Consider the following 25,697-nt stretch of genomic DNA (forward strand, 5'->3'; position numbering starts at 1 on the left):
CGCCCCCACCTCGCCCCCCCCCCCGCGCCGAGCGCCGCCACCCCCCCCCGGGGAGGGGGGGGGAAGACCCCCCCCATATTCGCCCCCCCCAGGAGAGGTGAAGTAGCCCCCATGCTCCACCCGCCCCCACTAGGGGTCGGGGTCCCCCAGCCCCCCCCGGAAGGGGCTACTGCCCCCGCGTCACTCACCGGCTGCGGGTCCCTCCCCGCCGCTCCCTCCTCCCCGCCGAGCGGGCCGGGGCTGCAGGGCGAGGCCCGGGCTCCCGGGCGGTTCCGCGCCAGGGGGAGCGGGGGGGAGGGTCCGGCCGGGCGGAGCGGGGCGGAGGCGGCTCGGCGCTCTCGGGCTCTAACCGGACACACCCGCCCCGGCTCCGCTCCGCGATAACAATGGGGCTGCCGGCGCAGCGCCTCCCCTTATATAGCCCGGAGCACGTGACCTCTCCCCCGCCCGGGCGCGGGGCAGCTTGGGAAAGAGAGTTCTGACAGCCCGGCCTGCGCACTGGCCGCTGGGAGTTGTAGTCCGGAAGGAGGGGCTTGCTGGGAGTTGTAGTCGAAGGCCTAGCCCCCAGAGCAGGCTGGAGAAGGCTGGGAGACACAAGCTCTCGCAGCTGCAAAGGCAAATCAGGCCCTGGGAAGAAGCAGGGGAGGAATAGAGTAGTGCAGGTTAAAAACCAAGCAGGCGTGCAGGAGCTTGGGTGGAGAGATGCATTTTGTAAAAGAGTCACCCCTGCTTTTTGCCTGCCGAGGGTAGAGCCTTTAGAAGAATACAGGCAGGCTTTTCTCTAGCTGCTCCGGAGCTAGGAGCTTTTTTTTTATTTTATTTTATTAAAGCATAAGCTTTTTAAAAAGTAAACTGTCACATTCATAACACACACAACTGCAGCTTTAACATCACATAGCAGGACAGCAACAGAGAGCAGGGCATAGGAAGGAATAGGAGCTTTTGCTCTTCCACAAATTTAAGGTATCAAGAGTGCAGGCAACAACCGAGGAAGCCGGGCAAAAACCAACCCACCAAACATACACTGCCCCTCCACCGCTCCCCAAAATCCACTATTGGCTTTGTGTCCCTGAGTACCTATCTTCTGTACAACACAGCTCTTTGCCTACCTGCAGCAAGAGCTTGCCCAGACAGCTGAAAGGAACAAGGCTGGGGTAGGCTCCAGTATTGCAAAATGAATTCGCTTTAGTGCAAAGGTTAGCTTCACTTTAATATTACTCACCCTTCAATTACAAAGAGTACAAATGTTAAGTAATGTAATATCTTAGATCACCACTGGATGGAGTTTGTGCAATAAAGATGCATTTAGCAGAAGGGTCTTTGGAGCCTCTGTGCATTTTCAATCATTGAGGTCTCCAGGTCGGAAACGATTCTCTCATTCTCCCACGTACAGCGATCGCCAAGCCTTACAGATCATTAAACACAATCTTTACAGTTTAAATCCCAAGGCAATCATGAATCAGTTACAAAAAGAAACAAGAATTGAGAAGCAACAGCTGGATTAGCTAGATCTAAGGAAGAGAAAGTTAAAATTCAAACGGTAACTCCACAAATCTTTTAAGTGTAAACTCCACAGTGATGATGGAATCAGCCCACCCATTGAAGAGTTCTAACAAGACCAGCAAAAAATCAACTTAGAAAGACGATAAGAGGACCCCCATTAACCAATCCCCAGATCGGCACTTACACTAAGATAAGCCGCCACCATATGTTATCAACAGAACTTCAGGTTGAATTGTTAGTAAGGGTAGTAATGGGATAAATGCAATCTCTGCAGTGAAGAAGCCCAACTGCTGAGCTCTGGGTGTAAACAGCTCCAGATGGAAGAAATAAGGTGGCCAAGTGGAATTACAGAGGAGTCTAGACAAGAGATTAGAAAGGCCAGAACCAGCCGGAATAAGCAAAAACACCTTATTTTAGGAAGAGTGAGCAGCTGCAGCCTGATGTAGGGGGTCAAAGGGCAACTGAGTCAAAAAGCAGTTGGAGAATCTAAGCCCCAGACTAGTTAAAAATCAAGTAAGAATCAGTTTATGAGTACAGGTTTCAGAGTAGCAGCCGTATTAGTCTGTATCCGCAAAAAGAACAGGAGTACTTGTGGCACCTTAGAGACTAATGCATCCGATAAAGCGGGCTGTAGCCCACGAAAGCTTATGCTCAAATAAATTTGTTAGTCTCTAAGGTGCCACAAGTACTCCTGTTCTTTCTATGAGTACAGAAAGCTTTCCAGCAGATTCCAATTCTCACATTAAATTCAGTTTCTTTTCAATCCACTATACAGCTTTATATGGGGCAAGTTTCAATTACTGGTCATTCACTTAACATCTACTGTATTCTGTTACTGGGGATTCTGTTTCTAGCTCTGCTTGTTAAGTACACTAGGACTACTAATTCTTGCTCTTAAAAGGACAGGCAGAAAGACAACATGCAGCACTGTTTTCCATCCAGTAGGAATCTGAGAGGTGCTGTATGAAAACTTTTCACAATATAACATGAAGTGCATTGGATGGACAGCGTCAAATTAGACAGGACCCAGAAGGCAAGCAAGAGCCCAGTTTCAATGAAGGAATTCTCTACACAGCCTGTCACCAGCTTTTTCCACATATTCAATAACTTTGTCACTTACCTCGATCAGCTGATGATAGGAATGGAACCCACCAAAAATTGTTTGCTCTAAAAATCCAAATTTGGGTATCAATTCAAATGGAGAGTTTTCATCTTCATTAAATTAGCTAATAAGGAAGTCAAGTGATTTCTTTAGTGAAGCTGTTTAGGCAAAGAAGCAGTTGATCAAGAGGATTTCTATTTCCCCTTTATTTTAATCGTTTATTTCCAGTACTGGCCATTAAGTTTCACGGGGGAGAAGAGGTGAACCTCTGGCTGTTCTGCCCTCTAACCCTTCTCTGAGGGACTGTTTAACAAGCTGTTGTAGATCAACAACACAGACGCACAAGTTTATGTTTTCAAACAATGGATTCATTAAGAATCTGTACGCACCCAGAAACATGGATACAAAATATTCACCGTCTGTCACTATTGTACATTTTCTATTACGCCTCTTGCATACTGAGAACCCGGCCCCCCAGATTAAAATACAGGCATCTTCCCAATCTATCACTGATGTAGTACAATAGATACAAAAGGCCAGCTGCCAAAAGGATAGCACCTCTGTATGCAGAGTTCATAGTCCTGTCAATTCATCAGTAGCGCACACCGTTCTTCAGCAGGGAAAGCAGGTGAAATCGCTCCAGCTTTTTCTAAGCTTTTCTTGGCATCTTTAGCCCCATCGATTTAAGCGGCAGAGGCCTCCACGTTTATTAGGCAAAGATCCATAGCCATTTCAGAGCGTTTAGATTTAAGTTCAAGATTCAAACATGACAACTGTTATGTCAAAAGCCATCAAAAAGCCAGGTAGAGGAAAATGCAGGTTGCTGCCCACAAATCAGGCCGTGATACAAAGGGGCTTTCAGAGCGTCCTTTTAAGCAAAACCCAGAAAAAAACCAACTGCTTTGGCATTGAAGTGAATTCAGCTCTGGGTGACAAAACTGGATAGAAGAGGCTGTCCCGAAGTCCTCTATTTATCCCCAGAACAGGTCTAAAACAGCAAGCAGCACAGCGTGTTCACACATTGTCCTGCAAAACATTACTCACCATCAACCCGGAGGGGCTATTTCTGGCTCAGTCTCTACGGCTCACTCAGTTTTTCGCCAACAATGATGCCAATGACATGGCATTGAAAGGTCTTTGCTAGGAAACGTGGGGGGAAGGAGGGGGCAAGGACTTCCAGCACCTTTCACACAGGGGCTACCAAGCAGCCATCAAATGGCCAACAACTCTTGCGCCATCGCTGAGTTGTTTCATTATTTCCAATCCAGTCTAGAGGTGAAAGGCTCTCAGACGCATCACTAAATAGCATCTACAGAAGCCATCATCGTCAGAGGGAAGGGGGGATTGGAACAGATACATAATGGTTGCCATCTTTAGGGCTTTCCAATGAATTGGAGGCAGAGGGGAGTTCATACAGGTCCTCTTAGGGTTATAAGAGGAGCAGTCAATATCTTACCAACTGTTTAGAACTATGGAGATACGATTGTCAGACTGTCGCATACGCAGCATTACTCCCCACCCCAGCTAGGCCTTTCCTGGTCCAACTCAGAACCTGGCATTTCCTGCCTTGTGTTGGTTAATGTCACAACCTAATCATTTGAACACATCTGCTTTGTATTCTGTTTCTCGTAAAAATATTTCATGTATGTTTATAAAAACCATCTGTTTACCCAAGAACCTGACATTCTGGGCAAATATAAATCCAGGCCTCACTTTATTATAAGATGCTTTTTATTTAGAACATCTTCTTTCAAGCTATAATAGGTGCTCTCACAAAGAGGGGACGTGTGCTCAGGCATCTGTTTTAGAAAGCAGATTTTTTTTTTTTTTTTTTTTTTTTTAAACACCCAAGAGACCCAACGGCTGCTGTCCTGGAAATCTGTATGTAGGCCCTTTCGTCGCCATGGCGTTTTCAGTAGCTTTGAGCACAGCCTGCAGGTTCTTGCTATGTCAATCTTTTTCAGTGCTGGTCCCATACTCTTCCAGCTCCAAAAGTGACTTTCAGGCCAATGAGACATAAAAGTCAACATGCCAATAAAGTGTCACCCAAGTTGACAATGAAGGTACAGCAGAAGTTTATCACTTCCCCTCCACCTCAAAGATCAAGAATTTTAGTTCCTTTTTAAAAAAGGAATCATACAGGAAACAGACCATATCATCAGTTAGCTAATTCATCATCAAATTTCATTTTTTTTTTTTTCAAAGTCACGTGAGCTTTGAGAGTAAAGCCATGTTTGTCCATATAGACAGTGACCTTATAAATCCATGAGAATGGAGTTCGTTCCTGACGGTCTTGACACGGACATGGAGGACAGAACTACAAGCAATCTCTTTCTCACACGCACACGCAGGAACTAAACCAACAAGGATCGGGAGAATGAGAATAACGCCTTCACAATGCAGCTGTCCGACAAGGTCAAAGAGAAGCTTCAAAAAATAATGCTTCCCCTCCCCCAGTTCCATCAGTGCAGTTGGAAGGTTTATTTTGTGGGCGGGGTGTTTGAGAGGTTGCGGGGTATGCCGGAGAGGTTGCTGGGTTGAGTTATTAGAATAGATGTTCACTTGCAAGTCTCCAGCACAATCACAAGAGCCAACACCTCTCAAAATGTAACACACTTATCATTAAACCCATACGCAGGTCCCAAGACAAGGGCAAGTTCCTATCAATAGCGAAGGACAACACAACCTGGCAAGTTTAGCCTCCCATCTGCAACTACTTCCATTTTAAACTCCAGAGGTTAAGCAGTGCGCTATCATCATCGGCAGGCTGCATGGCAGAAGAATTACGGGGGAGTGGGGTGGGTCACCTGCCAGAAGGTACGGCGCAGTAACAACAAAGCTCGGGATCTTTACAGAAGCCTCCCATGAATTTCTGATCTCTGCTTGCATCCTTGTGCAATAGGCGATGGGTCTTTGTGTGTGATGAGAGGTGGCGACGGGCTCTCTCCTAGTCCAGTTCCCTCTTATTTTAAGATGATGTGGTAGCTATCATTGGTTTCAGCTGGAAAGAAAGCAAAGCAGCGTCAGACATCTCCAACCACAAGGAAAGCAGCTTTCAATTTCAATTCAACATGCCTCTTTCTATAGAAGAGTTCTCAAGACTGCCAAACAAGTGGTGGCGGGGGGGGGACGAAGAGGAGAGAGGAGCACCCACTGTTTTATAAAGGCACATTGAATGAATTCAGTTACCTTTCATTGTGTCCAGAACAAAACACGATTCGTCTTGGAAGTTCTGGATCATCTGAAAGAAGGCATGAGATCAGTTGAATCCATAAGTTTAGGACCGAGGCTCGATTTCATATATGTATTAGTCATTTAATGGTGGGGTTAGGCACGGCCCCTTGAAAGAGCTGGAAGCTATTCAGCCACTACAGTGCTTTGGGGTATATAGAATGCACCACCTGGAATATTTATTCCTCCCTCACACCCAGAGTGCGGGAGTGTGGGTATCTGAAATACAGCAGAACCAAACCAGCCAATCAAACAAGAAAACAGATATTGAAGCCCCTTCCCAATTCCTCAAATATGAGAGAGAACGAACGAGAACGCATGCACATATCAGGGTGGCTGGCCCCTTAAGAAAAAAAAAAAGATAAGATGGGGGGACCTAACTTGCCTCCCCAGCTGTGGAAAAAGCCTACGAGGCAGCCTAAGGAACTGCAGCCAGCACTCCCACTAGAGCTCCCTTCCCTCCCCAGGGACCAGCAGTGCCTCACCGAGTCCCACGTCCCACAGTGGGACTCGGTGAGGAGGTGAGACAAGCTGGTCGCAGATGGACTGAGGCTCATCTCCCCTTAAGGGGCTGGCCACCCTGTGACAGTCTGGTTATAATGAAGTGTTAGTGGCAATATTGTTACATGCTGGATGGGCAGCGTTTGCTCAGGGCGTTTCCATTTATTTTTAGATTCAAGGCAGAAGCTCTGTTTCCTGCGCCACATCCTTGAAGTGGAGTAGCCAGCACAGAGGCTATTAGTAAGAGCTTTGTTCACCTTTCTAGAGACCTCTTGGCAACCTTTATGGCAGGAGTCGCACCACCTACCCCACCGGCTTGTGCCAGTACTAGCAGAGTGGGCTGAGCGGGTGGCAAGCCCAGCTGGGAGGCTGGACTTCTCACTTCCCTTCTTCTAAAGTGGACCGGACGCTGGCCACACACATGCTGCAGCTAACCGCCCCTCCTAGCGGTTCAGTTGCACTGGACAGTGAGGGTTATATGGATCCCACAGGCGTTAGAGAGACCTAGGAGATCATCCAGGACTTTGCCCATAGACAGGATGGGCCAGGTATTAGGTGGATACTTCACTGTGGGCCTGGTTCTCATTTACATCAAGACTCTTTCCCAGCTCTCTAGCAATGTAAATGTGCCCAACTTCACATGAAGACTCAGGCCCCCTGCACACAAAGCCATCTGGGAAACCCACTCGAAATGAGTAATTCCAGCTTTCCCTTTAAAACAGGCAACATTAGGTGGATCAGATCTTAAGTGCCACGGCCTAAGCACAGACCTGGGAGCCTGGATTCCCTCCAGGGCCTTATTTGGGCCCTGACACCAATTCTGTGACCTTGGGCACAGTTTTGGCATCTGTAAAATGGGGATAAATGGGGGTGGGGGTTCAGGATTAATGCTTTGAAACTGAGGAACGCAAGTAGTATTACAGGTGAGAGCACAAATGCAATTGTAAAATCTAGCCCGTTGGGCTCTGCAGACAGGTACATAGGGCCCCTAAGCTGTTTACCTGGAAAGGGCCAATATTCAAACCACTCCCTGTCCATTTGCAACCCTTAGCACGTTTCCCCATGTCAGAGATCATAGAACCAGACCAGGTTGGCAACAGACTGAAAGTAGCTGAGCCACCATGACTCGAAGATCCCTCCAGGCTAAGTGCCAAGAGGCACTTACCTCATCGCTGATCAGTACGTGTATTCCTGTAGGGCCTTGTTTGTAGATATGGCTGATCTGTCGAGAGGAGATACTGAAGAGCTGGGCAATTTTTTCTGTCAGTTCCACTGCTGTCAGCTCTTCCAGATAGATAGCGTGATATACTGCAACAGGGACAAGAGCAGTTACTATTAGCTTCCAAAGCATCTATTGTGACCGTGTCTGAGTTGCCTGAATACTGTAAATATTATGGTAGTGCTTAGGCACCCCAGTCATGGATCACGGCCCCACTGCTAGGTGCTGTATAAACAGAATGGAATGACCCTCCCATCTCAGTAATGCTGGCCAAACGTGACTCCGCACTATTCCCGGCTATTTCCACTCAACCGAAAGAAATCGAAGTGCGACTGACGAGCCCCCTTGAATACCAATGCCATCGCCTTGGAGGGGACATGGGGAAGCATGCGGGTTATGGAGTCGTAACAAGACAGAAAGACAGAGCCCACTGGCTTTGCAGCTTTCTCCCAGAATGCCGAAAGTGGATGTGCTGGCATCAAGCCACTCCAGAAAAGTAGGTCAGTCAGTGCGTCTAGGCCATGCTGGATTCTCAAACAAGCTATAATTTATCAGCCCAGTGTAGGCACCGTGCCAACCATGAGATGCCGCAGCCACAGTTTTAATTGGGGAGGAGAAAACCAGCACGCTGGAATGATGGCAGGTCAACACAGAGCCCTCCTTCCAACCCCACTCAACCTTCCCCCAAATGCTGTGTGGGGGAACCAACAGCCCTCCTGCCTTCATGCTGACGCTGGGTTATCTTCCAGGGAAGCCTTCCACCTTCTGGCGGCCAAAAAGCGAGAATGATAGGGGCTAGCATAAGCAAGGGCAGCCGAAAAAGGAGGCAAGCTTGCATAAAATTCCTGTATGCCTCTATGTGAGATTACGTGCATTATGGTAATGACTAGAGGCACCAGCTGAGACTGAAGTCCCATTTTACTGGGCACTGTACACATATTGAGAGAATATCAAGCCCTAAAGAGCTTAAAATAGACAGAAACAGTGTCAGCAGGGAAGTGACTTGCCCAAAGTGGAAGAGCCAGGATTAGAACTCAGATCATCGGAGTCCCTGTCCAGTTCTCTATCCACTGGACCACGCTGCTTCTCCTCTGAGATGACTGGTATCCTACTTGCTGCTTTTGTAGAGATCCCACAGCACTAAGCCAGAACTTCAGCATGTGAGGGGAGAAAGCATGTCACCCCTTCTGGAAACGCTTACCAAAGAAAGTACTGTTTGCCGGCTCCCCATCCTCATGCTTCTGCTGGTCCCTCAGCGGCTGAGGCTCCTGGCACACGTAGATGGTCAGCCTTGGCCGTACCATCCTGCGGGAGGGAGGGCGGAACAGGTGAATACCACTGAGTTTACCGTGAGCATGTTTCCAGTTTCCCTGATGCTCAGGTCCCACGCTCCACTTTTCAGGCTCCTTGATGCAGAAGACCAGACACACAGGCCTGTCTTCAGGCAGAAACAAGAGGGAGATCACAGCAAGTTTTGTTTCATGGAGACAACACAAAAAAAGGAGGGGGCGGGGAGAAGAGGAATCAGGCAGCATTCAGACTCCTGGCCAATTAAGGGCCGTGAGGACTGGCTGCCAAGTGTCCCATTCAGCCCTCTTAAGTGGGATTAATAGCAGCTGGGAGTGGATGGGCTGGGGTTTAAAGCAGGGAGACCCTAGGCTGCGGAAAGAGCAGTGGATAACACTGGAATAGGAAACAGATGAAGCTTGTCACAGCAATTTCTGAGTTGAGTCAGCTAGGAGGTGACTAATGTCTGCTCCCCCACCCCCATGCAAAGCTGCGACAACGTTTCAGTGCTATCTCACCAGTCATCCGACTTGGTACATTAACTCCCTGGAATGCTCACACGAGCACCGACTCTTGCCGTCCCTTATCAGAAATCCATGCTCTCCCAAAACACACCCTGATATTAGTACACCACCTGTGGCTCTGTGCTTCTCTGCCTGGTTGCAATTCCTGCAACAGTTTCTCCACTAGCTGATCCTCCATCTCGGGCACAGGGTGATTGGAACTGCAAGCTAGTCCCAGAGGCTTCACATGGAGATGCAAGGAAAGCTCCCTAATGGAGGAACTTGCCCACAAGAGACGTTTCTTTCTACCCCCGTCACCTGAGGCCAGATTTTGCGACTGTCCAGCACTAATGATCCGGTCCAGATTTTCAAGAGAGCTCAGCTCTTATTCACGCACCTCAACAAAGATCTGGATTCTCAGAATTGCTCAGCACTCAATATGCAGAGCTCTTGAAATCTGGACCCTTATTGGTTGGGCTTAGGCCCTAAAAATACGACCAAGTGTTTCTTAGGGCTGGTTTACACTACCACTTAAGTTGATGCAACTTACGTCGCTCAGGGCCGTGAGAAAGACACCCCCAAGCCACACACATTACATCGACCTAAGCGCTGTCCACACCAGCACTATGTCGGCGGGAAAGGCTGTCCTGCCGATATAGCTTCCGCCTTTTGTGGAGGTGGAGTAGTTATGCCAACAGGAGCACGCTCTTCTGTCGGCCTAGTGCATCTCCCCCAGACGTGCTACAGCGGCATAGTAGTGTAGATATGCCCTTAGAAGCATTTAATCCTCTTCTGAACCCTGCTACGCTCTTGCCCTCGATGGTATTTTGTGGCAGAGTTTTCCAGGCGTTAATTTTCCAAAATGTATAACTATTTTCCTTTAGCGATTATGCATTTGTTGCTTTGCAATGTCACTGAATGCTCTCAAGTTTTTGTGTTACAAGGAGGGATAAACAGAAGCATCCAGTTTAGCTTCTTTACCCCATGTTTTACCCACCTTGCGTCCCTTTGTCGTCCTCTCTTAACAAAACCCAACCTTTCCTCACCTGGAAGTGACCCTTCTAATCATTTTCACTGTGTCTCTGGACCCCTTCTATTTTTGTTCTATCCATGGCAGACAGCTCAAGGATACCCCCAAACTGATGCAAAGAACTCATCGAGTTCCTCTGGAACACGGTCATCCTTCCTAATCCTTTCCTTCCCACTCATCCAGATGACCTACCAATTTTCTTGCAGGCTTCCTCCTTCTGCCATAAGAAATTCACAAGTGCCTAGACCTGAATTCTGGACCTTCTAGCTCCAAAGCATCATCAGCAACTTAAATTTGGCTTTCGAGCTGTATGGTCTTCGCTTTTTCTGAACTGGATTATCACTTTAAAGTTTGACTAGGTGGGGGATTTTCTTGTTTTTACCTTGTTTTTCCAATGGTTTGCATGCCGAGGGAGTGGAACTCAGTTTCCCTGGGTGTTACTGGTTTAACGAGGTGAGGGGAGAGGGAGTTTGTTGTTACAGAGGACCGGAGAGGGAACTTGGGACCCCAGCCAATGGCCTGGAGGGCGGATACCTCAGCGACTGGTGACCTGATGACCTGGTGACCCGGAGGCCCAGCTCAGGAGTCGCAGACGGTTCTGGCCAGTGGGAGGACAATGGGCTGTAAAGAGAGGACCCTGATGAGAGGACCCTGGTGATCTAACCAGCAGTTCCAGCCAGAGGACAGAAGAGAGGAGAGGAGGCCCAGGCAACCCTGTTTACCTGGAGAGAAGACAATGGACACAGGCGGGGCTTGGGGCCAGTGATATCAGATGCCCAGCTGGGAAGCAGGGGCTCTGGGCTGGGGATAGGGGGCAGGCAGAGCCCACCTGGAGGCAGGGGAGACTTGGATGTGCTGCGCTGAGGGAGGCCAGGCCTGAGGCCGAGTTTCCTGTGCTGTGTTCAACGCTCACTAACCCCTCCTGTTTCATGCTGGCTGAGAGTCGCCCCGGTCTAGAGAACAAGGTTGCATCAACCCCTTTGGGGGGTGGAGGCCTCAGGGGTCCAGAGCGAGTGGACTCCCTGAGGGGGCCCATGACGAGAAACAGACATGCTAAGGCTCAGAGAGGTGCGGCTCCAGGAGGTGGAGGGGCCTCACCCCGAGAGCGAGTGGACTCCCGAGAAGGGCTGTCTCACTTAAAGGGGCACCCCCCCACGGACCGCACGGGGCCAAGCGTGGGCACGATCTGCGAGTCTGTGATATAAGGTCAGATCTTGAAGAAGGATTTTGCTTTTAAACTATGCTAGGCTTTTCAACAAATCCATGAAATCCCTGGCTTTTTTCCTGCAGTTTTTGGAATAAGGTTAGCCCTGACATTTCTAACCTGTCACAACATTTCTGTCATGCCGCAGAAGTCCTCCTTTGTCTCGGGTTCACGGAGGCACTAGGCGTTACGGCAGCAATGCACTGATGAGCCAGAGGCCCAGTCTACACTGAAGTTTTGCTGGATTAGTACATCAGTCAGGGGTGAGATGAGGTGGGATTTGTGACCAACATAGCTATGCTGGCAAGAGCCCTAATGCAGATGCAGTTATATTGGTAAAAGAGTCCGTTTGCTGGGAGAAACTGCATTTCCACTATCATTGGCTTCCACTAAAACTAGAATTATACCGGCAACCTTTTCTAGGGTAGATAAGGCCCAGAACTACAAGAGTGATCGAGAAGCAGAGACCCCATGGCCATTGCTCTGTGGGGCATAAAAATCAACACTCATTCTCAGCTTTTACAAGTATACACACCGTCCCTTTAACGCATTGAAGAGCCTGATGCCATCTGCAGGGCCACAGATCTGGATAACATCTTCCCTGGTTAGCTTCAGTAAGTCTGCCCCTGGAATTTAAAACAACAAGGAGCCAATAGATCACCCGTGGGGAAAAGAGAGTAGGAATGGTTCATTTAAAGAAGATGGAGGTAAGTTTCATACAACGCATCACAGCAGAGTTTGCACAGACTACAATACTTCCGCCGATCGATACCTCCTCAGGAGGGAATGCAGCAGGACCCTATTGAGGCGAGGAGCGAGCAGAGATGGGCTTTCATCACCAACCTGAGAAGTTCGTGAAGAGCCGGGAGAACGTGGAGAAGCGGTTTCGATGCAGCCATTGCTGGGCTTCCTGAGGCGTCGTCGTTGGCAGGAGGTTCTGCGGCACGGGAATAAAACGGTTACTTTTCCTTAGACTAGGTAACACACAAGCCACTTGCATTAAAACATTAGCACAGGTCAGCTAGATTACGACTGTAATATGGGAACGCCTAGGACCCCAAGGCCTGGATCAGGGCCCTGTATGAACATAGAATGAAGATGGTCCTTATCCCAGAGAGCTTACAATTTCAGTATAACACTAGAGACAGCAGGTGAAATACAGACAGACTGGGGGGAGGGAAGAGAAGGCAGAAGCACAACAATGAGATAATGCTGGTCAGCACACTTAGAGCAGAGGTCACAGAACGCCAGCTGCTCAACCACTGTCAAAGTTTTTGTATGGCTTCACTGAGAGTTTTCACTCTAGATCCTCTCTCACCAAGTAGGAGCCATTGAGGAAGAAGTTATGGGCTTAACTTAGAAGGGTATATCTTCACTACCCGCCGGATCAGCAGGCAGTGATCGATCCAGCGGGGGTCGATTTATCGCATCTAGTCTAGACGTGATAAATCGACCCCCGAGCACTCTCCCATCGACTCCTGTACTCCAGCGCTGCGGGAGGCGCAGACAGAGTCAACGGGGGAGTGGCAGCAGTCGATTCACCGCAGTGAAGACACCACGGTAAGTCAATCTAAGTACGTCGACTTCAGCTATGTTATTCACGTAGCTGACGTTGTGTAACTTAGATGGATATCACCCCCCTCTCTCAGTGTAGACCAGGGGTTGGTGAGCTTCTTTGGCCTGTGTAATAGAGGAGGTGAGACTGGATGATAATGGCCCCTTCTGGCATTAAAATGGTCTATGAAATTTATTCTCAAGGGAAGCCTGTCCAGCCCAGAGACAGAGGTCTTGTCTACATGGGGAATTATTCTGGAATAGCTATTCCTGATTCACATCACATGTGAATGCTCTTATTCTGGATCAGAGTGTTTTATTCCAAATTATCTGAAAGTGAATTAAATTAATTTGGAATAAGAGTGGAGTTAACCAGGAATAGTTAAACCGCTTTAAAGTCATACCCTACCTTATTCCGGATTAACTCTCATGTGTAGACAAGCCCAGAGACCCCATACTGCAGCACCAGCAAGCTCCTGAACATAGACACCTAGAAACCCACAAACTTCCAACAGTAAATTTAGAAAATAGGATAAACACCATCCTTACCACAAGCATAAGATTTGAGGTGGGACTTACATCTGTGATCGGAGGAGGTGGCTCGGGCTGGTGGTTTGGAGAGCCATTTCTAGATTTTGAGAAAGAAAAAAAACAAAAACGTGGTTGGAATCTGCTCTTCCCCACCTCCCAGTCTGATGCCTCTGAAATACACTGACAAAAGGCGTCACATATTCTATTGCGAACCATGATACGCAATGACCAGCACACAGTGTGTTCTGGAAAGTGGGCTCAGAAACCTGTAGGCATGACTGGTTGCAAGCAGCAACGTGACCATGTCAATATCATTGCCAGGGAAATGAAATACCCCGCAGAACAACGAACGGCACTATGTGAGTGAATTGATATGCCAGGGGAAGGCTGATGGCTGAACACAGGCAGAACAGCTACACAAATGCACATTCAGTTCTCATTTCAGGGGCAAAGTTTGCTGTACATGTTAGTGATCAGAATGAGCAACGGGCTAGATCTCCAGGAGCTGCCATTTTTTGCTGCCATTAGCGTTTTTTAAATAGGATGCGCTAGCTGCTGGTTCTAAAATGCTAGGAAATCATTTAGGGTAAGGTCACCAGACAATTCAAATGTTTCCATCCCTCAGGGAAGTCAGAAGAGGATGACAGCCAGCCAGCCAGCCAAGAGGGGAGGGAGAGCTCAGTGGTTTGAGCATTGGCCTGCTAAACCCAGGGTTGTGAGTTCAATCCTTGAGGGGGCCATTTAGGGATTTGGGACAAAAATCTGTCAGGGGATTGGACTAGATGACCTCCTGAGGTCCAGGGCCGGCGCAACCCATTAGAAGACTTAGGTGGTCGCCTAGGGCGCTACAAGGGGGGGCGACTGTGGCGGTATTTCAGCAGTGGGACCTTCTGCCGCCTCTGTGGGGGGGGTGGCATTTCAGGGCAGGACCTTCCGCCGCCTAGGGCGGCAGAAAACCCAGCGGTGCTCTTGCTGAGGTCCCTTCCAACCCTGATATTCTATTCTAGGATTCAAGCAGTTCTCACTGCCCACACTTACCCCTCACCAATGGAAAAGCTGCTGTGGGAGCTGTTAAAGCCAGGAGATGGTGCATTGTTGACATAAGTGATCTCTGGCCACGGAGAACACTAGAAATGAAAACCCAATTGTGAGATTCCCCAGGAAAGTCACAGTGTTGTTTTCAACTTTTACAAACTGGTTTCTCTAGATTTAGCTTTAAGCTGGCTTCTATGAACTAGGGCAAAATTGTGCCCTGCTCCGTTTAATGTAGACTACAGAGTAAACCTCCTTTTGCAGAAAACCGCTAAAGAGCTAGTTTACTGCTGCATTACAATTTACAGGGGTAGTACAGACCCTGTGAAACACTGGACCGTCTTCAAACTAGAATATTCAAAACAGTGAGCTCTTGGATTGGAGTCACATCTCCTGGGCATTGTGTGTGTTTGCTTAATATCCTCCCACTGTGCCAGCTGCAGAGCGTGCACACACATCAAGCAGCCTGTTACCAGAATTTACTCTAACCAGATCAAAACTGTTCTACTTCCCAAGGGATACAGAGTCAGTTTAGCATGGCGGTCCAAAGAATGAGATAGCTGCCTCTCATTGATAGGCTAACAATTCTCACCCTATCTAGCTATTTATCACACCCACCACCTAGCTTAACAGTTTAATGACCCTTCAATTAGGCCTGGAGGTGGAGGAGGTGGAATGACATTGTCGCCCCCAACCAAGCTGATTTGCTAGGAGACAGATTCTAGTAGCCAAATGCTCTCACCTCTGTGAGTATTGTGGTCTCATAGGAAGGCTGGTATTTCTCCTTCTCATGAGGAGTTCGCTTCTCCATTTTCTCTCTGTCCGTCTTCTGTTTTCGATCTGCTCCTTTGGGCTGGAAGTCCAACATTTTTGTTAGATCACAAATGCCTGGCATCTTGGAAGGGAGTTAGTCAAATGCAGGAAGAGAGCTAGATTCACACTGGCTGCACAAAGAGACAGGAGGAGACTGGAACAGAATAGAAAAGCTGACAGAGAGCTGGGGAACCTTTCAAGTTATTGAGTTGGGGGACAGATTCCAAACTGCTGCCTTAGGGGAAGGTAGCCCGGCTGGTATGGGCAGAGAATAATGTGCACTCTGTGACAGATCTTCATATTACTAGCTGTTCTCCCTACTAACCCGATCTGCCCTCCCCCAGGAAAAGATTTCAAAACATCTGAACTAGAAAGTGAAAAAATCTTTCAGAAAGGAATTAGGCACAGACCAGGATGCTATGCCATGCCAATGAGCTCTAACAGGGCAAAGACATGGGTGGGTGTGGCTGCAGATCTGTTCTGGTTTAAGTCTGTTGCAGCATAAGGGAACCCTGGATGGTGAATCAGACCACCTAGATTTTATTCTGAGCTCTGCCACTGGCTTGCTGGGTGACACTGGGCAAGTCACTTCACCGCCCTATACCTCAGTTTCCCCATCTGTAAAATGGAATAATGGAACCAACCTCCTTTGTAAAGTGCTCTAAGACCTGATGAAAAGCACTAAAGAGTTAGGGATTACGATTTAGGGCTTCACCTATTGCTTTAGGGACTAGTAAGATTCCCCATTCCCCTTCTACCTCACCTCTGGAGAGATTTAAAGCTAGACTTGCAATTATTATAGGGAATAATTCTGTGCTGGCTCCTTGGCATAGACTAGCTGACAACGATCAGGGAAGGGAGATGGAGAATTGGGTTCTTCATGCTAACTGCCAGAGTACTTTTTCCAACACTCCAGTATTTCGTAGGGGTGCTGGTATAAGCACGTATCAGCAGTGAACCGAAAGGGTCACCAAGTTCTTTTGGCTACAAAGCTCTTTCCTGAAACATTTCCCAGTGTGTTTCAGTTCATCTCTTTTTCCATGTTTGCTTTAATCCGTCAAATAACTCGTTTTATTGCACCTCCTGCACTTTGTGAAACTCCTTGCTAGATTTTCATCTGCGTAATCAGGTTATCAACATGCACGCAAACCCCCACACACCCTTTCACAGCTCAGCGTAAGTGGTTAGACAACATAGCTCAAGCGGTGTGTAAACGAAGGCTGGAATTCCCGTTCAGGATTCTGAAGACACGGCCTTTGCATTTGGAGGTTCTTTAACGTGCTTCCCAGGGCTATGGCCCTCAGGCCGTTTCTGCATTAGAGAAATTTGTTCTGGCCCAACGACACCAATATAGTTGCACTGATGCAAACCCCTAATGTAGACTGTAAGAGTAAGCTGCACAGGTGTAAACCCTGCTGCAGGTCTACACAAAGGGCAGGTCTACGCTTAAAAGCACTTAAGTGAAGACGCTCCTACGCCAGCGGGAGAGCTTCTCCCGTCGGCAGAGTTAATCCACCTCCACGAGAGGCGGTAGCTATGTCCCGTCAACATGATGTTCTCTAGACCGGGGGTTATGTTGGTAGAAGTATGTTGCTACCCCGAGCGACATAGTTATACTGATATAAGCCTGTAGTGTAGACCTGGCCGGCCGACGTAATTACAATGGTACCAGATTCCTTAAGGCAGACATAGCATCAATGGAGTGCCATGCTTTCCCTCAAAACTGCGGATCTGAAATGCAGAGCAGCTTCCCCTCCCTGGCTTAGAAACAGCGCCGAGAGCAACGAGGCCCTTTAAAGAGGCCATCAGCTGCTTTGAAACAGAACCTGCGTCCCTGCTCTGCCCCATATTTCAATCGGGGTCTGTGTCAGGTGTCTCTGCAAAGGTTTGGGAAGACGAACCAAACTCCACAAGGAAAGACCTGATAAAAGCCCTCACAAGCCATTTTCAAAACACAGCCATGCTCATCTTCTACTCCCACTGTCCTACAATCGATATTACCCCTGCGGGTAAGAATGTCCTGAGAATCTCCTGCAGTGAAAGGATCGCATGCCAATTTACCCCAGGCCCTGATGTTATCTGCAGCCCCAACAGTGCTTGTGCTACAGGTGCAGTGGCTGTATCTAGTGAGCAGATCAACCTGATTCCATGTAGTCAGGAATCCCTGCCAAGCTCTCAACCACGGGTGGAGTTCAAGAGAGTTTCCTGTGATCTCAGTCACCCATCAGCTCTTGAGAGGGAAGGGTTATTTACACTTCAAAATGGGAGCAGCAGTTCCACCAGCAACCCAAACAGAGCATATAAAGATTGCTTGTAGGATAAACAGCTAGAAGTCCCGCTTCAAAGTAGCAGCTTTTCACACAGGCAGTAAGAGTGCGTGCATCAAGTGCATGAAGATCATGAATCATTGCGACTCTAGATGGAGATGCCCCCAGACCTACCTACCAGCCAACCCTTCTGCAAAGGGTTTATGCCTCTGTCCTAACAGGTACCGGCTTGAGACCTGGTAAGCAGGACTTTACTTCTGAATAGCTGAGTGGTTCTTCCTCCGGTTTCAAAGGCAATTTGGTATTTTTGGCATCTGTTACCATGTTTCCCGGTGTTAGAAACAGAAGCTGTGCAGAAGTTCAGAGTCAACAGCTTTGCAATCCTGCTCTTCAGAGCGAGCTGGCCTATAGGCGGTCATATCACAGCTCAGGATGCTAGGGGTTACATTTACTTTATTTGTACTAAAGTAGCACCCAGAAGACCCAAGAGAGATCAAGGTCCCATTGTGCTGGGTGTTGTACCAAAGCATAGGCCATGTCTATACATATAGTGCATGCGTGCGGTGAAGACGTGCTATGCCGCTGGGAGGGAGTTGTCCAGTCAGCATTAAAAAAAAAAAAAAAAACGACCTCCGTGAGTGGCATAAGCTATATGCTTAGGAGCGTCTCTCGCTGACATAGCGCTGTGCACACAAAAGCTTATGTCGGTGTAACATATGTTGCTCAGGAGGTTGGAATATTCACACCGCTGAGAGACATACGTTTTGCCAACACAGGCTGTAGTGTACACGTAGCCTAAGAAACAGGCCCTGCCCTGAAGAGCTCACAATCTAAACAGACAAGAGGTAGGAGGAGAAACAAGCACAGAGAGGAGAAGTGACTTACTCAAAGGCATACAGCAAGTCAGTGGCAGGGTTGGGCCCAGAACCTCTGTTCTCCTGTCTTGGTGCAACACCCTAGCCACTAGACCAAGCTATTCCGACAGCTCTCTGTGCTGGGCTTCCCTTTGGAGCTGGAGAGGAGCCAGGGAAGTTGTCCGGGGTTTTACATTGTTATGGGGGAGTGAAGATTCGCTAAGATGGTGTCACTTGTCCCAGACATCCTGGGGGTGCCATAGGCCATCTATTCCAGACCCAAGGAGTTCTGCTGGCAAGCAGCCTTTCCTCTAGGGCTATCCCTAATGATGCTCTGATGTTTTACCTACTCCTCTTACCACCACCCACAAAAGCTAAGGACAGATCAGATCGTCACACCCAGGGCTTCTGTTGACATTAAGCCTCTGATCCGATCCTTAACTCGTATTACATTCACACATTTCACTCATGCCTGCACTAACCCGGGGGCTAGAGAAGGACTAGATTTAGGACTTTTTTTTATTTTAAAAGCACCTATCCCACAATAACTAGAAGCTAAAACAGAGAAAACTGCTCAAGGCCAAGATATGGAGCCCTAGGAGAGCACAGGCAAAATCCACCTGGATGACATTACGTTACTCCCAGCCTATGAGTTTTGCTGCCTATATAAAAGGTACACCTCTACCCCCTTAGAACGCTGTCCTCAGGAGCCAAAAAAATCTTACCGCGTCATATCGAACTTGCTTTGATCCGCCGGAGTGCGCAGCCCCCCCGGAGCACTGCTTTACCGCGTTATATCCGAATTCGGGTTGCGTTATATCAGGGCAGAGGTGTATTTATAGAGTGCTAGTCATGACAGGCAAGGAGCTACTTCTGTGGCATACAAAGGCAAGGCCCTGTCCCTGCAGTTCATTGAGTCAATTGGGGTCTGCTCCCTGATTGTTTCACGTGGGGGGCGTTTGTGTCTGGTTCTAGTTCTTTAGCAGGATGTGCCCACAGAGCACATGGTACCTTGAAGACTTTAATCTGGCAGCTGGCAGAATGCAAGTGCTCAGTGTACTCCCCATTCTCATTCTCTTTAAAGGTGTCGATCTGGACTCGGAAGGGCACTCCCTTTTCGCCGCCATGTTTCCTCATGGTGAACTCCGTGCTGATACAGTGCACCTGAAAAGAGTCACCCAAGGAGGGACATGATTAGTAGAGCTCTAACATTGCGGAACAAGAACATGCCCGGTTAACATTCAAGGCAAAATGTTGCCCCTGAAGTCTCACACTTAGCTGGACACATGCTCCTGGGCAGCATCCCAGTGAGATGGGTGCACTGCAGGGCTGAGATGGAAATGCATCGGATAGCATGAACATTAAGGAATTAAATAGACACCAGCAGAAGTGTGTGTGTGTGGGGGGGTGTAATTCACTTTCTGCCTACAGGATTTCCAACCTACTATTGTTACAAATGACACCCCAAGATCATTAAAACAAAGCAGTTTGCAAACCCCACCCACGCCTTTTCCAGTTTATTCCTTCTAGGCCCAAAGGACCAGATTTTCAAAGATATTTAGGCACCCAGTGGGATTTTCAAAGGGGCTAAGCAAGTTAAGTATCAAAGGGGTAGCTGTGTTTGCTGCTTTTACAGATCCAGACTAAGAGTCCTATGGCACCTTATAGATTAACAGATGTATACGTATACGTCTGTTAGTCTATAAGGTGCCACAGGACTCTTTGCTGCCTAAGCAAGTTAGGCACTCGAGTCCTATCAATTTCAATGGGAATTAGGCAACTAGCTAGCTTACGTGCTTTCAAAAATCCCACTAGGTGCCTAAATACCCTTGACAAGTTGGCCCAAACGCACGGGTCATTTCACTGTTTTATAGCTAGTCAGAGGCACTTCCTGTTTCATACGGTAACAAGACAATGCCACCCTCACGCATTGCTCTAGGGGAGCTCTTGTGCAGATCCTTCCCCAGCCCCTGTAAAACCCCGCTGGCTGCTGTTTCTGAGGCCTGGTCTACTTTGGGGGGGGGGGGGGGGGGGGGGGGAGGGAAAAAAAAAAAAAAATCGCTGAAGTCGACACATCTTAGATTGACTTAAAATCACTTATTCGTGTCCTCACGGCACGGGATCGACGGCCGCCGCTCCCCTGCCGACTCCGCTTCCGCCTCTCGCCGGGGTGGAGTTCCGGAGTCGACGGCAGAAAGATCGGGGACGCGATAAATCGATCCCCGACAGCTCGATCACTACCCGATCCGGCGGTAGTGTAGACGTACCCTGAGTATTGACCCGGGAAAGAGCCCCTTTTCCTAGGACAGTTTCTCCCCTTTCCCTGGGTTGCTGCAAAGGAACAGCAGGAGCCGGATGTTCCCGGCAACTCCTGTCTTACCTGGATGAACACTGAAGTCCTCTTTGAAGGATCCCAGAGAAACTCCACTGTATTTAGTTGTGTTGGATTTGCCCTGGGGTCAATTATACCCACAGACATCGGGATATCTGTGGAAGCAGAAGACACACTTGGAGGGCAAGCACGAGGCAGAGAGTGGGGGAGGGATAGCTCAGTGGTTTGAGCATTGGCCTGCTCAACCCAAGGTTGTGAGTTCAATCCTTGAGGGAGCCACTTAGAAATCTGGGGCAAAAATCAGTACTTGGTCCTGCTAGTGAAGGCAGGGTCCCTTCCAGTTCTAGGAGATATAGGTCTATCTCCATATATTTTATAAAGTGTCCCTGACCCTCTGGCTATACGAGCACGGGTACAGAGACAGAGGCATCGTCTCTATTTCACTTGCCCTGCAGGAACCAGAGCGGAGTGAATTTCTTGAGGCAGTTCAGTGTGCAAGAAATCAAGGGACTGAGGAGGTTGGCCAGAGCTCCACACAGTTCAGGCAGATGTTGTGCAAGCTTCCCCACTTCTAGCCTCCTAGACTGCCATGTAGTGGTGGCAAGGGAGACAGAGCAATATGGAGGCCACAGCTAGGTGAAGATGTGTCTTACAGTAGTGTGAAGGCTTCTGTTGCCCAGGGGACATGGAACAAGGGATACTGAATGTTTTTACACCCTTTAATATTTACAATGATGAGTTAGTCGCTTTTTTTCCTGAAGGGCTAAGGGCGGGGAGGTCCTATTCAAAACAGAACTGCCAGCTAAAGTCATGAGTCAGTACTAAACGCAATCATTTACCCTCTATTTTATGAGCAGCAAAGCATTATGCTTCCCTCTTCTTGCCTATAAAAATAATTCTTGGGTTGCCTGAGAGCACAGAAGCTGTTTGGATCAGTGGGAATTGCATCAGTGAAGACAAACTACATGCAAATCTGTTCTCCAGGCCCTATCCAGGCTACTGCAGACACTCACCTATATCCAATATCCTGTCCCCAGGCCTGTTCCACCTCCAGCCCTCAAGCTGCTGATGCTCCGTATATTGCAGCCGCCGGTCATGAAACACCACTCGAAATATACTCTAGAGGGGACAATCCTAGAAGATCAGGGTTGGAAGGGACCTGAGGAGGTCATCTAGTCCCACCCCCAGCTCAAAGCACCGTGTGTCCGGTCCTGCAACCGTCACTAAACAGCTCAACATCCCTCAGGCAGTGGGGGTTTCCCTGCGTCACCAGCTCAGTGAAAGAGCAGGGAGGGAGAATATGGGAGACCTAGAGCCGTCCACAGAAGCTGAAGGGGCGAAACAAAGAGTTAAACTAGGCCCTGTGGAGTGAGTGACAAGCCGCCAAGTCAGCATTTCCTCTTATCCCAGCTCTTCCCTATCAGGGTGCTTGTGAGGAATGGTCCAAAGATCCGTCCAAAGATGGAATGAGGTGAAGCATTAGCTGTGGGGAAAAGGGGGTACTGTTGCACAATGCGAAGTTCTCCTTCACCTCTATACCCCTCAGGAGGGGTGTGTTACCGCCACATTTTCTTTTCTTGGCACTAGACTGTTGTATCTTAGCCTGGGCCTGAGCTCCTCAAGCATTAACAGAAGATTCTCTGCCAAGGGGGCGGTGGAGTCTAGCTGGCTCGATTTTCCGTAGGGCCTTTGGTTCTGGTGGAGCCCTGGGGAGACCAGCTAAGCCCACACCTGCTGGGGAGCACCTTGTGCAGGTTGGTGGCATTGAGTGCCTGAAAGCACCTATTAATCCCTATGCCGAGAGGACCTTTCCGTGCAGACTGCCTGATGTTCTGCTGTGCTGGCAGGACGCCCTGTGCGAGGATGGCTGTATACAAAGGACATTCGCATTCTCGCTCACTTACCTTTACCAGTTTCCCATTTATCTCCGGCAGCTCCCCGATTTTCCTGTTATCCAGCATCCGGATCTCATACGACTGACCTAGGGAAGAGGCCTAACGACTGTTAGCTGCACATGGGTTTTGCTCTTCTTTGGCATTTAATTTGCCATCTAATACAAGAGCGACAGAAGTGGCGAGAAGTGTAAGTGATATCCTGATCAGGGAGTGGATGAACACTGGCCAAGGGAGAGGGACCTGTTGAGATGTTAGCTCCTGTCCTTCCTTGTGAACCAAGATGGAGCTTTTTAGGAATTGCCCAACTAACAAAGCTCATCTACTTGCAAACTAAGAATATGAGAAGAAACCCACTACATGTTGGCTTAATTGGGTTACCGGCAGCTATCCTGATCTTTCCAAAATCCCACCTATGGAGGTGACTGGAATTTATAGACTCAGACTGTAAGGTCAGAAGGGACCATCATGATCACCTGGTCTGACCACCTGCGCATTGCAGGCCACAGAACCTCAGTCACTCCTCCAAGAGAATACACGCGCTAAAGAATTTCCTAGTGTATGCCCAATAATATGCTTGCTCTAACTTACTTCCTCTTACAGCCAGTCACAAGAACATGTGCTGGCAGCCAGGTGAGCAAAGTCCTAGTAAGGAGAAAGGGGTATGCTCCTGAGGTAGGAAGTAGGATCAGAAGATGCATTTGTAGCACAATCTGCTTTAGGCTATGAAGATTGTCTATAATGCCTGTAAGATGTAGTGTGCCTGTTGCTATAGACCCTAACCGGTCCTATGCTAGCCTTGGTCTAAGCACTGCAAAGGTTAGCAGTAGGTTCTCTGCCAATCAGGCGTGGGGTTTAGATGGCTCAATTTTCCTTAGGACTTTTGGTTCTGGTGGAACCTTGGGGAAACCAGCTAATCCCACACCTGCTGGGGTAGAGCGAAATGAGGTGAAAAGGCTGGGAGCCTCGAAGCAGCTTGGGTTTTAGTACAAAGATGATTTACATTTGAAGGGTGAACATTCAAATAAATATATGTGACCCATGTAGCTGCCCTCCAGCAACACAGAAAAGCCTCACCTTGATTGAGATAGGTGAGTGTTTCGTCATGGAGTTTCACTGCAGGGGATGTGGCTGCACACAGAACGTACTGAAAAGGCAGGATCTTGTTTTCGTTGTCAGGAGGCAAACTTGATTCTTCCTGTTTGAATATGGGCAGGGCTAGAACATCACTGCAACAGAGATTTGTCAATCAGGTTGGTTTCGGCTCCGACTGCACAGAGATGTCATTTGAATATTTCACTCCTCATGCCCCCCCTCCATCTAACACCCATCACCTGCACAAAAAGGGCCTAAAGCAAGCAATTCCGAACAGCACCCAAAGACGGATTCTTGCAAGATTTTTTTATCATCCTCCCTGCACTTCTAAATACAATCATTCCCTGCCTCAAACATCATCAGTTTGAGGCTTAAATCAGAGACATCCTCTTTAACAGCAGGCTTATTTTACTACCTTTATACCCCATGGCACACAAGCAACATTGCAGTGTATAATCTCCAAGTTGGGAAGATGGGTAAGTGAACAAAGACATTAACGTCATACTGCAAAATGATCAATCACCCCACTTGACCCTCAGGAGCCATAGGTAACCACCTCCACAGCCACAACATCCACCCCCATGCAGCTATTCACAGCCCAAACTGGGTCTCCAATTGCACCAGCTTCCAGTGACTGGTTTGTTTTATAAGCCATGGTGCAACTAATTTGGTAACACTGAGCTTGCATGCTGACTCTGTTTAAAACAAGAACTATGTACATATATATATATATATATACACATACACACACACACACACACACTTGTATATCAGGTTGGGCTGATTTAAATCACAGATTCCAATCATGATTCAAAAATCAGCAACCAGGAAACCTTGATTTAAACCCATTTTAATCTTGTTTTGCATTTGTACTTTTTAATAACTTTCCTAAAGACAAACTGATTCTCATTGGTTGGTAACCATTACACTGTACTGATTTGCAACTAAATATAGCCTTCACACTATATTTGGTACTTTTTGCTAGTCAGAAAAATAACACAATCTATACACATTTATTAAGCACCTGTGTAGCGTAACATAACTTTAATTTAAATTTTGAAGTTTTTACATTTTTATTGCATTAGAAAACAGTGAATGGTGCATTTCTAATTTACCAGATGATTAGTGTCTAACTGCATTTAAATGGAAATTAAAATTTTGTTTTGGAGCATTTTTAACTGAATTCTAAACTTGTTTTTATTAATTAAATAAGACTACTTTAAATGTGCTGGATAGGCAAGAAAACGTTTTATCAAAATATGTTTTGCATTTAAAACAAACTAAACAAAATAAGTACCATCTGTAGTTAATAAACTGAATAGTTTCCAATCACTATGTCTTAAGATCTTAGAACTAGTAGATCTCATCCCTTCACATCTTGTTTCTATTCATAGATTGGAAAAGGAAAACAAGTTTCCCTGTTTTTTCAACTCCCAGTTGGTTTCTCAACCAAAAATAAACTAGTCATTGAACTGAACTAGCTGAATAATCTGAAGGGAAGAAAATACTCTCTCTGTACCTGCAGAGGAGGCCACTGCGGCCTACAGCTGGTTTAGCACTCAAACTGCCACCAGGTCAGTGAAACTTCAAAACTTCAGCACCAAACACGTACTGCTTGAATATAATTTGAATAATTAATAGATTGCAGTAAATTTAAGGCTTGAATACAGCTTGCCAATTTAAATTTTAAATAGGTTTACTTTTAAAAAGAAAAAAAGTGTATTTAAACTTTTAAAAGATTTTTTTT

At 47.7% G+C, this 25,697-nt stretch overlaps 2 protein-coding genes across 8 annotated transcripts in view; both read right to left on the reverse strand.

Annotated features, from left to right (window-relative positions):
- The window catches only part of CSRNP2 (cysteine and serine rich nuclear protein 2), a 33,469-nt gene extending 30,653 nt beyond the window's left edge, over positions 1-2,816 (reverse strand). For 2 of the 3 annotated variants that reach the window (XM_034791809.1, XM_034791807.1), the window contains exon 1: positions 189-365. The gene's annotated coding sequence lies outside the window, so the exon portion shown is untranslated. Of the gene's footprint in view, positions 1-188; positions 366-2,623 lie in introns of those variants that run through there. The other variant, XM_034791808.1, reaches the window with a different exon arrangement.
- Positions 2,817-4,318: 1,502 nt separating this feature from the next.
- Positions 4,319-25,697, reverse strand: part of TFCP2 (transcription factor CP2) — a 38,891-nt gene continuing 17,512 nt past the window's right edge. For 2 of the 5 annotated variants that reach the window (XM_034791811.1, XM_034791813.1), the window contains 14 exons: positions 23,933-24,084; positions 22,868-22,944; positions 21,977-22,082; positions 21,012-21,118; positions 19,643-19,795; positions 15,440-15,550; positions 14,704-14,792; positions 13,684-13,762; positions 12,424-12,517; positions 12,116-12,206; positions 8,758-8,861; positions 7,503-7,645; positions 5,795-5,846; positions 4,319-5,606 (listed from right to left, as the gene is read on the reverse strand). In XM_034791811.1, coding sequence (XP_034647702.1) covers positions 5,569-5,606; positions 5,795-5,846; positions 7,503-7,645; positions 8,758-8,861; positions 12,116-12,206; positions 12,424-12,517; positions 13,684-13,762; positions 14,704-14,792; positions 15,440-15,550; positions 19,643-19,795; positions 21,012-21,118; positions 21,977-22,082; positions 22,868-22,944; positions 23,933-24,084 — 1,396 coding nt within the window. In that variant the 3' untranslated portion in view covers positions 4,319-5,568. The other 3 variants (XM_034791812.1, XM_034791814.1, XM_034791815.1) reach the window with 3 other exon arrangements.

This window comes from Trachemys scripta, chromosome 16 (genome assembly GCF_013100865.1).
Source record: "Trachemys scripta elegans isolate TJP31775 chromosome 16, CAS_Tse_1.0, whole genome shotgun sequence".
NCBI lineage: Eukaryota > Metazoa > Chordata > Testudines > Emydidae > Trachemys > Trachemys scripta.